This window comes from Schistocerca piceifrons, chromosome X, assembly GCF_021461385.2.
Source record: "Schistocerca piceifrons isolate TAMUIC-IGC-003096 chromosome X, iqSchPice1.1, whole genome shotgun sequence".
Classification (NCBI taxonomy): domain Eukaryota; kingdom Metazoa; phylum Arthropoda; class Insecta; order Orthoptera; family Acrididae; genus Schistocerca; species Schistocerca piceifrons.
This window is the reverse complement of record NC_060149.1, coordinates 367,018,312-367,032,758: the sequence shown is the minus strand read 5'-3', so window position 1 is coordinate 367,032,758 and position 14,447 is coordinate 367,018,312. Positions and strand designations below refer to the sequence as shown.

Below are 14,447 nucleotides of genomic sequence, written 5' to 3'. Positions count from 1 at the left end.
CGAGACAGAAAATGACTCTGAGCATTATGGGACTTAACATCTGAGGTCATCAGTCCCCTAAAACTTAGAACTACTTAAACCTAACTAACCTAAGGACATCACACACATCCATGCCCGAGGCAGGATTCGAACCTGCGACCGTAGCGGTCACGCAGTTCCAGACTGAAGCGCCTGGAACCGCACGGCCACACCGGCCGGCTACCCGCGTCCGGTCCTCCTCATTTATACTATCCGTGATTTTCGTAAAATCGCTTCAGGCAAATGACAGGATGGTTCATTTGAAAGAGCACGGCCGACTTCCTTCCCCACCCTTCCCTATTCCGATGGTACCGATGACCTCGCTGTCTGGGTCCCTCCCCCAATTCAGCATACCAACCAATCAAAGTTCCACATCGAAAGACGTAGATTCGGTGTACCCATCCGAAAATACTCCCACAGACGGACACTGCCTGGACCTAAGGCGTCCCTTTCATAAACATTTGATGGAAGGTGGCGGTTTCCGGCTTCTCTGCCTTCATTTGAAACATAAACTAGGAGTCACATGTAAAGACTATTGGCTTCCATTAGTCAGTAGTCAAACTAAAATGTGAAGAACATACATACTCATCTACATCTAGGTCCATACTCTGCAAACCACTTTGAAGTGCATGGCAGAGGGTACGTCCGACTGTATCAGTTACTTGGGCTTTTTCCCGTTTCATTCACGTATGGGACGCGGGAAGAATGTGTGTTTAAATGGCTCTGTGCGTGCTGTAATTAGTTTGATCAAATCCTCACAATCCTTATGGGAGCGATATGAAGGAGATTGTAGTATATTCCTAGAGTCATCATTCAAAGCTGGTTCCTGAAAGTTTGTAAGAAGGCTTTGTCGGGATAAATAACTCCTATCTTCAAGAGACTGCCAGGTCAGTTCTTTCAACATCTCTGTGAAACTCTCCGCGGGTCAGACAAACATGTGACTATTCGTGTTGCCCTTCTCTATATACGTGTAGTATCCCCTGTAAGTTCTATCTGGTACGGATCCCAAACATTAGAGCAATGTTCTAGGATGGGTCGCACGAGTGATTTGTAAGCAATCTCCATTATATACTGACTGCATTTTCCTGGCATTCTATCAATAAATCGAAGTCTGCTACCTGCTTCACCCAGAAATGAGCCCATGTGATCGTTTCATCTCATCTCCCTGCAAAGTCCTACACCCATGTATTTGCCGGCCGCGGTGGTCTAGCGGTTCTAGGCGCGCAGTCCGGAACCGCACGACTGCTACGGTCGCAGGTTCGAATCCTGTCTCGGGCATGGATGTGTGTGATGTCTTTAGGTTAGTTAGGTTTAAGTAGTTCTAAGTTCTATGGGACTGATGACCTCAGAAGTTAAGTCCCATAGTGCTCAGAGCCATTTGAACCATTTGAACCCATGTATTTGTGTGAGTTTACCGATGGCAAATATGACTCACTGATACTATAGTCATATAATACTACGGTATTTTATTTTGTGAAGTGCACAGTTTAACATTTATGAAAATTTGAAAGCAACTTACACACTTTGCACCACTTTGAATCTTCCGAAGATCTGACTGAATATTTGCGCACATTCTTTCAGATTGTACTTCATTATAGATAATTGCAATATCTGCAAAAAGTTTTAGTTGCTATTAATATTATCCACAAGGTCATTAATATGAAACATAAATAGCAACACACTTCTCTGAGGTACACACTTAGTTACCTCTACATCTGTCAATGACTCTCAATCCAACACAACTTGCTGCGTCCCTATCAAAAAATCGTCAATCAACTCACAAATTTCCCTTGATACTCCACACATTGTACTTTTGATAACAAGCGTAGGTTTGGTACTGAGTCAAATGCTTTTCTAAAATCGAGAAATACTGCATTTATTTGACTGCCTTGATCTATGGCTTTCAGTATGTCATATGAGAAAAGTGCGAACTAGGTTTCACATGATCAATGTTTTCGAAATCCTGCTGACTGGCATGGAGGAAGCCATTCTGTTCGAGATACCTGATTCTTTATGAGCTCAGAATATTTTCTAAGATTCCACCACAAATGGATGTCAGGGATATTGGTCGACAGCTCTGTGGGTCATCTCTGCTATCCTTTTAGTATACATGTCTGACCTGTGGTTTCTTCCAGCTACCGGGCAACCGGGCATAATTTTATGTTAAAGCGGTCTAGGATAGGTTAAAGTTAATTGAGGGGCTAATTCAACTGCAATTACATGATAATGATTCCATCTAGACAGAAATGTGTACTTGACTCGTCTTTCTAATGGTGCGAGAGTTAAATTGGGGCAATACTACTGAGTCCCCCCTTGTAAGGGAAAATTTGAAAACTAAATTAAGCATTTTTGCTTTCGTTTTATATCCACAATTTCAACCTCTGTCTCATCGTTAACTGTCTGGACACTAACTTTGGTGCAGCTACAAGCATTTACATACGACCAGAAAGTCTTTGGGTATTGTGAAAGGTCATTTGACAGTATTCTGCTACGGTACTCATTGAAAGCTTCACACAGTGGTGCCTTGACAGCCGAATGCGTTTCATTCAGTATGTTTCTGTCTATAGTGCTATGCTTTGTTTTATACCTAGCCCTCTTTCTTTAGAAGTTCGCCGGCCGGAGTGGCAGAGCGGTTCTACGCGCTTCAGTCTGGAACCGCGCGACCGCTACGGTCGCAGGTTTGAATCCTGCTTCGGGCATGGATGTATGTGATGTCCTTAGGTTAATTAGGTTTAAGTAGTTCTAAGTTCTAGGGGACTGACGACCTCAGCAGTTAAGTCCCATAGTGCTCAGAGACATTTGAACCATTTTTTGAAGTTTCTTTACGATGACTGTATACCATGGAGAGACCTCTATCATGAACTGTCCTCCTGGGTGCATATCTATCCAGTACATCGTCAACTATTCTTTTAACCTTGAGCCATAGTTTCTCTCTATATGCTCTGGCCCTGAGCTAAGAGTTTGAAGTTTCGCATTCAGATATAACACAGCTGCGTATTTGTCTATTTTACTGAACATATATACTCTACTTGATTAAGTTGCCTTTTGTACTTTGGTATTCATTGTTGGTATAGGTGGTACGTCGTGACTGATACTAGTTTCGATGTGGACATCATCAAAGAGGTGAGGTCTATTTGTTGCCATGTATTTCCATCATGAGTGATGTTTCAAACTATATGTTCAAAGTAGCTTTCAGAGATGGCATTAATAATGTTTCACAGGATATCTGGTCACACCCAACACTAATAGAACTGCAGTCATCCAAATGGATTGGTTATGGTTAAAGTCTCCTCCTATGATTGCAGTATGGTTAGAGAAATTTCATACAATCGAAATAAGGTTTACTCTAAAGCTTTCAGTTACATCAGGAAATGGGTCTGGCGTTCGACACAAAGATCCAATTATAATGTTATGCCCGCACGTGATTCTGAGTCTTTCGACAACAATGTCGCATGCAGTTTCAATTATTATCTCGGTGAATTTGAGTTTCTTGCTACTGTGACAAATACATCGCCTCCATATTCTTTCAGTATACGCTTAAGTTTTCCCAAAAAGTCTCACTACTGTCAACGCCCAGCTTTAACCAGCTTTCTGTACCTGGTGTTATGTGAGCTTCATTGTCTTTTAAGAGGGCTTCAAATTCTGGGACTTCTTTGCGAGTGCTTCGGCGGTTAACCGCTAGGATTTTAATGCTCTCGCTTGTAGTGGGGCTTTTCTTTCGTTCTTAAATTGATACCTTTGGATTTCCTATAATTACTGTTATCTGGAGGGGATGAAGAGTCGCCTAATCTAAAAAAAAAAAAAACTCGTGCGTACTGTTTGTTGTAACGTGCGGCACAATCTGCTTTTGGTTGCTCGTTGTGCCCTCAACGGCTGTCGGAACAGCCTCTTCAGCGCTCAGGCTTACACACCACGTGTACATGGTGTTTCTTCCAATCCCTTACTATTATTTCCCTAAGGAGTAGCATTATTCACCGTACATTTGAACTGCTGATGACTGATAGACCCCCCCCCCCTTTTGTGTATGCCTCCTTTTACACGAGTCACAGTACTATTCCCAACGAGACATGTGAGTTTCACTGGCTCAGTTTCGATTTCAAGGAAAGCAACATCTCGAGCTTGTTGGTTAGCGGGATAGGTGTAAAAGCCTGAGTTCTCCTTGGTCCCTGTCTCCTTTATACAGGACACCTAGACCTGCCACTGGCTCGCCGCTCACAGCCAAGATGACGATTAGTGACAGATACTGTATTTGCTGCAGAACAGATAGTATCCACAGGAGAGGATAGTATCCGAGGTACTTTGGTAAGTTTGGTACATGAGTCTCGGCAGCCCTCTCGACACATCCACTCTTCCATTTTCAGTGGCTTCCAGTTGCTTGACAGAAGTCAGAGCGATTTCCATCTACTTAAACCAAAACCGCGATAGCTATTACAACGGGAAAACCTGTTAGCTACAAAATTTGCTAGAGATTTCCCTTCCTGTTAAGAGTAATTACAGGTGTCAACACACGCAGCGTTTCGTACACATACCACTCTGTTACAATTTTCCACGTGCAATACGAGATTATAACATCTCTCCGGTAATAGCAGTAAGGATAGACCGCACCTGGAATGAGATCGTGGCCATATAAATTCGAATGCGCAGTGGCAACAGCCGGTAATACGCGCTTAGCGTAAGCTTTTTCCGTGCTTGGTTGAACTTCATGAGCACTGAACTGTTAGAAACTGTGGCCACATTGTATTAAGCAGTGAAAGATGAACATTTAATCTTAAACCACTTACACCTGAAGTATACTGCGGCCGGATAGTGTCATTTCTCATTAATAAAGAAATTGTTCACCATCATGTAACAAGCCTAATAAATGAAACGCCTTTCAATGTCGGTCAGAGTATAACGCCTTGTCAAAGTGACATTCTTGGGACTGAAGATATTTACGTTGAATATTCGCAATCGCTGCAAAATCATTAAATACGCTACCTTTACTACACAACTATACAAACTACTCACCCACTTGAAGCACAACCTGACAATGATAAAAATTTCTTCCATCTTTCAAAGCAGTTACATATTTTTAGTGTTTTTCTGTGAAACCTGCGTCGCGCTACAAGTAATAGATTTATAATTATTGACTTCCACTTTTATTTTCATTTACTTTTGCTTCTTTCAGTAAAATGAAACATAATAATATTGAATACTTGAAATTTATGGTGTACGGTAAAATCAGCATAAAAAACTAGAAATTAATTTTAGAAAGTTGAAAGTGGATGAAAGTAGTTCCATTTCTGGAGTAAAGAGACGTGAGATTTATCGGGAAGTAATACACATTAATTCGATTTCTTGCGTACCTTGCGCGTCCAGTCTGGCAAAATTTCCGGTCTCTGCCAAAATTTCCGGTCCTCCCTCTTTCTGCGATGCTGGACAATCTGCTTTCTCTTCGTGGGCCACGAAATGTCGGCTACGTGCGGAAAAAATGAAAGTTGGCGTGGGCCGGGTCCAACCTGTATGAGCGACCATAAAGCCTTCACTGAGTCTCGCAAACTGTCATGCTTTTGCTCTCGCTTGTTCCATTGAAAAGCAGCATCGCGGGAAGGAATCCAGGGCGCTTTGGCGGATTGTCATGTACTCTGTAGCGCTGCTGTTAAGGGGACTGACTAATGTGTACAACTCTCCTATACCGGTGCCACTGCGATGTCCTGCAAGTCTGATATAGTAGTTCTGTTTGTTAGCTGGAAGAAATTAGCAGCGGTGTAACTGCAAATGGTATCAGACATGTGGTCGGTGATCGAGGAAACTGCTTAGAGTCTGGTTCGGGTTTCTTTGCGACCTGTAATTCTGGTACGAGGGAGCGTAATCATTTTAAAAAATCATAAGATTAGGTATTAGGAGGCCTAAGCTACGCATTTTAGCAAGCTCAATAATGTCAACGGTTCTCTTGCTAACAGAGTAGGAGGCAATAATGGTAATGTTTCTACGTTGCAACACGTTGAAATTAGTATGTTGGCAGATATGGCTGCTGTGCCCATTTCTGTTAACGTTTTGCTTAAATACTTGAATGCCTGAAATATAAGAGGTGAATTCTTCATACTTAGACGAAAATCCGATAGGTGCAAAATTCACACGACAAGGGAATAGAGAGAGTCATGAACTCATCGTCATTATTATACTGGATATCAAAGCATAGGAGACTCCAAGACAGACCGAAAATTTTACGTGAACGTCGATGACATTTTATTTCGCTTCCGAGTTATTACTGTAGTTTTGTGCCATTATTCGTAGAGGTGTTTACCATTCCAGAAGATGCTCGGAATGAACATAGACTATAAGACATGAGCGCTAGTATCGAGTTGTGGGATCAGAGTCCTGCTTAGCTTCAAAAGCACCAAGTTTTGATTCGTTGAACACCATCATTTATAAATATTTCAACAATGGGAGAGAGTTCTCAACAATCATTTTGTTTCAAACGGCTCAAGAAACTAAAATATGAAATATATAAGTCTCGGGAATAAAAGCTTTCGAAATCGCATTTAACCGTTAAGCAAAGTTGTGACAGTCGCACAGGTTTCCATGCCTTGATTTTAGAGTAGGTATGCACTGCTCTCGTTCGTCGGGCACTAGAATTTCCTCCAAAAGCTATTAAATTTCCCTTTCCAGACCAACGCTTGAATATTTATCTGCATGCTGCTGTCTACGGCTTACTTTTTAATTGACCCTATTTATCGTGGCTGTTCAGTCACTACGATTTGCTGTTGTCTGCAAAATACCTGTCGGGAAAGCTATCAACATACAACGGTCTCGCCGGCGCGACTACTACGGTCACAGGTTCGAATCCTGCCTCGGGCATGGATGTGTGTGATGTCCTTAGGTTAGTTAGGTTTAAGCAGTTCTAAGTTCTAGGGGACTGATAACCAGAGATGTTAAGTCCCATAGTGCTCAGAGCCATTTGAACCATTTTTCTTTTACAACGGTCTCGTTCTTTCTGAATTACGTTAGACACGTCCGTATCACGCTTATGTGTCGATTTCTAGTGTAAAAATGACAAATTTTCAAATTTAGCGCCCAAGAGAATATCTGTAGTTATCCGAGAAAACTGGAATTGTTCATAAACAGCATCTAGCTAACTGTTAAAGTGGTGCTGGCGGAATATGGAGTGACTAGGTGCGTAAATTCGTTATTGGAAATGAAACTTCGTCTCGAAGGAGAATCAAAAGAGAGAAAAAGAGAGAGAGAGAGAGACGGTTGAATGAAGTCATGAAGAGGTGGAAAAGGCTAAGGTGAAGCGGGAATTATTCTCTTTTTATGAGCCTGAAGAAATAAAGATTTTAGGTCTTGGTTTGTCGGTAGTGTAACGAGAGGTTCTGGTGAATAGCTTCTTACCCCAATCACCAGACTGCCCCAATATTCTGGGTTAGATTAGGCAGCGACAATCTTTCATATAATAGAATAAAAGACCCGTATGCTTTTATCTTGCGTTGACGTCGAGGTCATTAGAAACAGTGAACTACACACATCAAAAAAAGTTCTGCATCACCTCCGTTCCGAGAGTGTCGAGACCTGTACAGAAAATTGGAATAGAGATCAACATGAACATCATTTCAGCCCTTTTTATTGCTTATGAAAACCACAAATTGCATGTTGCTCCACCATACAGCGAGACCTTCAGAGGTGGTGGTTCGGATTGCTGTACACACCGGTACCTCTAGTACCCTGTAGCACGCCCTCTTGCACTGATGTATGGCTGTATTCGTCGTGGCATACTATCCACAAGTTCACCAAGGCACTGTTGGTCCAGATTATCCCTCTCCTGAACGGCGATACGGTGTCGATTCCTCTGAGTGGTTGATGGGTCACATCGTCCATAAACAGCCCTTTTCAATCTGTTCCAGGCATGTTCAATAGGGTTCATGTCTGAAGAACATTCTGGCTACCCTAGCCGAGCGATGTCGTTATCCTGAAGGAAGTCATCCACAAGATGTGCACGATGGGGGCGAGAATTGTCGTCCATGAAGACGAATTCCTCGCCAATGGTTGAACTATCGCTCGGCGGATGGCATTCACGTATCGTACAGCCTTTTCGGAACGTTCCATGACCACCACGGCTTACGTCGGACCCACACAATGCCACACCATAACAGCAGGGAACCTCCACCTTGCTGCACTCGCTGGACAGTGTGTCTAAGGGGTTCAGCCTGGCGGGGTTGCCTCCAGACCGGGGTGATGCAAAACTTTTTTTTGATGTGTGTATTTCGCAAACAATCACGCATTGAAGCACTTACTTAAGATTTAATTGACTGTTCAATTCTGGACGTTCCTGGTAAATTCTTGCTATGGAATGTTTCCGCTTCAGAACATTACTATGGGTTTTATCACAAACTGAAAGATCGAGGACCCGCCTCTTACACGATACGCGTATCGAAATGCAGAGCTTAGGCATGGCAGCCACTTGCGAACTAACTGACTGTCGGTAGTCAACACTGCCACAGAATCACCTATTGCAGCAGGTTACAAATGGTGCACACATTTAAGCTCTGTGTTACATTCTGCAGCAACTACATCAGCTGGAAAAACAAGCATTACCGCCTGTTCCCGAATAAAAGAAGAAAGGTCATAGTTTTTACAGGAGGCAGTAAAATAAAAACTATATAGGTGGAAAAAAGATAAGTAAACTGTTTATTATTTCAAATGTAATCGCCATAACTGTTAGTACAACGCCTTCATGGAAAAATGTTTACTAAAATATGAAAAATCTTTTTTCAAGAACCTTTTAATTGCCTAAAAATGATGATTAGACTAGTTTCAGTTGTAAATGCAACTATCCTCACTGCATGCTCGTATTAGAAGCACGTTGAACAAAAACTTGATATTCCAGTAATAACCACATCATGTAATAACTTGCACTTGTGTCAGAGGCAGTTTCAATGTAAAAAATTTTTAGTTGCTACAGCTGAACCTGCCTCTTATTTGGTTGTTGCTGTTATCACTATATTTCTCATTTAAAATGCTTCTGATACAAGTGCAAGTTACTGAATGGTATGTTTATTACTAGAATATCCAGTTTGGTTCTAGTTGCTTCTAATACGAGCCTGATCTGATGATGTTTGGAGTGACGACTGAAACTAGTCTAGTCATCATATTTTATTTTTTATATATGTAGGCGTCGTAGACAACTAAAAGTTCGTTGAAAAAGATTTTTTACATGTTAACAAACTACGTAAGCTCGCTTTCTCCTTCCCTCAAAATGTCTGGCATTACTGAAAACGCTTGCGGCTGCCTACAGAACCATGATTGTACCCAGGAGTGCCCTTCAGCGTCCGAAGCAAACCGGCAGCCATGAATGTCTTTCTTCAGGGCACCAAAATGTGAAAATCGTTTGCGGAGAGATCGGGACTGTATGGAGGATGCATACAACTTCCAGTGAAACGTCTGCAGTATAGGCGAAAGAACCTTGGCAACATGTGGGCGGACATTATCCTACAACAGAATTATGCCGTCTGTCAACATTCCTCGGCTTTTGGACTTAATGGCGGACGCCATTTTTTGCAAAGTGTCCACGTATCGCTGTGCGTTAATTGTGGCAAGGTGTTCCAGAAAGTCAATGAGCAGCGCGTTGACTGACGGTATCATTCTGTTGCAGGATAATGCGCGCTCACATGTTGCTAAGATTGTATGGACTACGCTGCAGACGTGTCACTGCGAAGCGCTTACACATCCCCCATGCAGTCCTGATCCCTCTCAATGCGATTTACGTATTTTTGGAGCCCTGAAGATACGCATTCCAGGTCGTCGTTTTGCTTCGATCGAAGAGATGTTCCCCTTGGTACAATCACGGTTCCATAGGCAACCGCAAACATTTTCCATGAAGGCGCTGACCGACTTGTCTTTCAGTCGGAGAAATGTATTAACAGTTATGGTAATTACCTTTGAAATAGTAAACTGTTTACTTGAATTTTCCATATATCTCGTTTTCATTTGCTTGCCACTTATGTATCCAATCCACGGTAACGTTATTGGAACGTGGATAACAGCTCGGATAGAGCAATGCTGGAGAAGGAAATGTCACTCATTCTTGTCAAAGAGTTCATTCCAGTGTTCATCTGAACAGATTTATGGAAACAGCGGAAAACCTAAATCAGAGTAGCAGGACGAGGCTTGATAAGACACTCATCCTGAATGTGAATCCAACGCTGCGCTGTCTTCTCGGTCGGCCGCTGCAGTTGTGTGTCACACGTAACAAAAGTTCCGCTATATAGGTCGACTTCGATGTCTTTCTGCAGGGGGCCATAGTTATGGTTACAGTATTAAAAAGATGTAGCGTAGTGGTATTACTTTTACTGACTGGTGACTACACGCTTGGATTAAAGTACTTGATATCATTGTAAAATGCAAGCTTCCAATAATTCAACACGTTTAACATTGTATACCTAAGTCACGGTTGGTTACTGACCACATCATGAAAACTTGAACTGGCTGAAGAAGTAAGAGCTCTGAAGTAGTATGGTGCCTTCGACAACTTCAGTCATTACCGCTGTCCTATTCCGCAGTCATATACTTTTGAATTAATCGTTATTAAGAAATTTTAATATTTAGTATTAGTTTATATAGTGTACATTCCAGTAACCATATCAATTATGATTTTTTTCTTTTTTTTTCTTTTGCGTACTGAATGCATATACTTTGTACGTATTAACTGGCGATCCACACCGTTCCTGGACACATTTCTAGGAAATTACCCACCATAGTGTTGTGTCTAAGAATCCTGCATACTTAGTTCGCTAGACAAACAATTAAACAACTCGTATTAATGAGTTTTATTACAACAAGACAAATACAAAGACTTAACTTTGATCTGAGAATTCTCATAGTCCTTTACACATGATCATCCACAAATGCAATTACACAGATATGTTGCAAGCAAAGGGCGACAAACAGAGATCATGTGAAACTCAGCTCGCCCTATTTGCCCAAGAAATTCACAGTGCCGTAGACACTGGCGAGCAGATTGATGCCGTATTCCTGGACTTCAGGAAGGCATTTGATACGGTTCCGCACTTACGTTTAGTGAAAAAAATACGAGCTTACGGAATATCGGACCAGGTTTGTGATTGGATTCAGGATTTCCTAGAAGAAAGAACACAACATGTCATTCTTAACGGTTCAAAATCTGCAGATGTAGAGGTAATTTCGGGAGTACCGCAGGGAAGCGTGATAGGACCTTTATTGTTTACAATATACATAAATGACTTAGTTGACAACATCGGTAGCTCCGTGAGGCTATTTGCAGATGACACGGTTGTCTACAAGAAAGTAGCAACATCAGAAGACTCGTACGTACTCCAGGAGGACCTGCAGAGGATTAATGCATGGTGCGACAGCTGGCAGCTTTCCCTAAACGTAGATAAATGTAATATAATGCGCATACATAGGGGCAGAAATCCATTCCAGTACGATTATGCCATAGGTGGTAAATCATTGGAAGCGGTAACGACCGTAAAATACTTAGGAGTTACTATCCGGAGCGATCTGAAGTGGAATGATCACATAAAACAAATAGTGGGAAAAGCAGGCGCCAGGTTGAGATTCGTAGGAAGAATTCTAAGAAAATGTGACTCATCGACGAAAGAAGTAGCTTACAAAACGCTTGTTCGTCCGATTCTTGAGTATTGCTCATCAGTATGGGACCCTTACCAGGTTGGATTAATAGAAGAGATAGACATGATCCAGCGAAAAGCAGCGCGATTCGTCATGGGGACATTTAGTCAGCGCGAGAGCGTTACGGAGATGCTGAACAAGCTCCAGTGGCGGACACTTCAAGAAAGGCGTTACGCAATACGGAGAGGTTTATTATCGAAATTACGAGAGAGCACATTCCGGGAAGAGATGGGCAACATATTACTACCGCCCACATATATCTCGCGTAATGATCACAACGAAAAGATCCGAGAAATTAGAGCAAATACGGAGACTTACAAGCAGTCGTTCTTCCCACGCACAATTCGTGAATGGAACAGGGAAGGGGGGATCAGATAGTGGTACAATAAGTACCCTCCGCCACACACCGTAAGGTGGCTCGCGGAGTATAGATGTAGATGTAGATAATCAATCTACTTCAGAACAAACAAACACAAGTAACACTTCTGGTCCTAGCGACCGATTCTAACAAAAGTCTGTCAACTGAACTGCAGTGACTACTGATCTCTACCTGTGCTACGTAAAGATTGCTAATGAAGAGACTACGATGCGTCGGTTAACGAAGAGGCTAATGTTGAATCTGCTATCGAAGTGGGCTGCCACCAGTCGGGCGCGGCGCTTATGTCGTCTTCACCTAGGGGCCGCTACTGTCGTGTTTTGTCCTGGAGGGACGTCGGTCAGCATGCGATTGGCTGACCTCTTCTCACAGCCCTCTCTTCTCTGTCGTTCCCTACTGGCGTGCTAGCACTGACTGTACGCCGCAACACATAGAACGTGGTAATGACTTTTATCATAACTTATGTCTATGCTACCAGTCCACATTTGAGGAGGTAGGTATTAAGAACTGCTCCAGAAGCTTTTTCATGCCTAAATCCCTGCTTGTACCTGGTGCTGGTTTAAGAGTTAAACATCACATGAAGAGTGAACAGCCAGAACGTAACGTGCAACAAAATGAAACTAACATCTTATTTGAGAACCAAAAAGAAATAACGCTACTTGAAATAAGTACAGAAAATAAAGCAAAACAATGCTGCGACAAGATCTATCACAATACAAATCCTTAATTGCATTGATTTCTTCAAAATACTTATTTCTGGAAGTAATTTCCTAAGAAAACAGCCACCTTATTCTGGAAAATAGGAAATAAATTGTCAAGACATTTATTTTAAATGTTTTAAAACATGGTTGTGAAGGCTGAAATCTTGCAACAGTAAATAAAAACTTGAGTAGCAACAGAGATTTGATTTTGTAGAAGATTTAGAAAAACATTTTGAACAGAAACAAAACCCAGTGATTAGGTTCTAAAAATACAAAATGAAAAGAGGAAATTTATTAGCATCATACAATTAAGAAAAGCTAAATTTATTGCACACGTAATTCGGTATAATGTCTCCATACGGTGCTATAGTCACTTTTAAGAAGAATCTTGGAAGGAAAAATCCTGGGAAGAAAATCAAGAAACGGGTGTGTTATTTCCATACTTCAAAAGAGCGTATATTGGAATAAACTGAATGCTACAGATTTCAAGAGAGAGAAGTATGACTGCCATATTTTAAGTCGAATATAAATTGTTGCGTTCCTTCTATATAGCCTCATGCCAACTTACAAAACTGTATCAGATATATATTCCTTCTGTAGACAAGTCACACTGCGCTGAAGATGTTTCTTTCACTGTTCCAGCAATACACTATCGCGGATCGACAAGATACTATGGCATAAACAGCATGTGCTTTCCTCTGCATATTGACGACCCTTTCTTCCTTGGCTGGCAGTATTCTGCATTTATATTATTTGGGATCAACATGACAGGGTGAGCATCATTTCTATTCTTAACTGCTAACACACTAAGTTATATTTTTGTGGTTGACACATACTTCTAGTGAAATCAACTTTCTTGTGGTAAATGCTGCGCGGACTCGGACTTCTTACCTAACTTCTGTCTGCGTTCACTTACAATTTCGCATTTTTTAAATTCCCAATTAGTAGTTTCACCTACAATAATTGTCAGTTGTAATCGTAGCTTACAACATTGTTTAATACTTTTTATTGTTTATTACTGTATTCAGTTACTATTACATTTCATTGCTTCTTCTGTTACATCTTGATTTTAGCTACTTATTTGATGAGTTTTCGTTCCAATAACAAATTTTCGAGTGTATTATTTTCATTAAATATCTGACAGTTTGTTTTTTCTCTTTTTTTATATATTATAATGCACGTAATACCTGTAATCAGCTATTAATTTTTATTGTCTTACGGTTTTATGTGTACTTACTCGCCCACTAGCAATGGTTGTTAACGGAGTTGTTCTGTTTCATTACTTGGGTTCCATAGTTCGCTACAGCGAAAGAACGCACGAGTGAAAAAATATCTTTCTCATTTTCGTCAAAATACATTGACCCGAGAAAGTAATGAATGAACTGAATTGCATCTTGAATTATGCAAAGATATTCCGTTAGTATTATTTTAAAATGTTAGATGTAATGATGATTCGTTTATATTACTTATTTATCTTACGACAGCTACAGCAAGATTGCGAAATTAAGAATATATATACTAATAATAATCCATACGTTTACATATAAATTTAAAATCTGATTAATAAATCTCTCATGTGGCACCAGAACATCCACAGGAGCACCAGTGCACTTTGGTTTTTCTTACCACAGTCGCACATTACTGACGATAGTACACAAATTACGAATCATGTCATCACATTTCCTGTTTCCATCTGTTTCCGTGTT

The 14,447-nt window shown here is 41.2% G+C and overlaps 1 protein-coding gene across 1 annotated transcript in view; it reads left to right on the top strand.

Moving 5' to 3' along the window:
- Positions 1–14,447, top strand: part of LOC124723077 (relaxin receptor 1) — a 414,738-nt gene that overhangs the window by 334,321 nt on the left and 65,970 nt on the right. Inside the window, exon 16 of the mRNA XM_047248253.1 lies at positions 13,384–13,513. Within this exon, the coding sequence (XP_047104209.1) occupies positions 13,384–13,513 (130 nt within the window). The remainder of the gene's footprint in view (positions 1–13,383; positions 13,514–14,447) is intronic.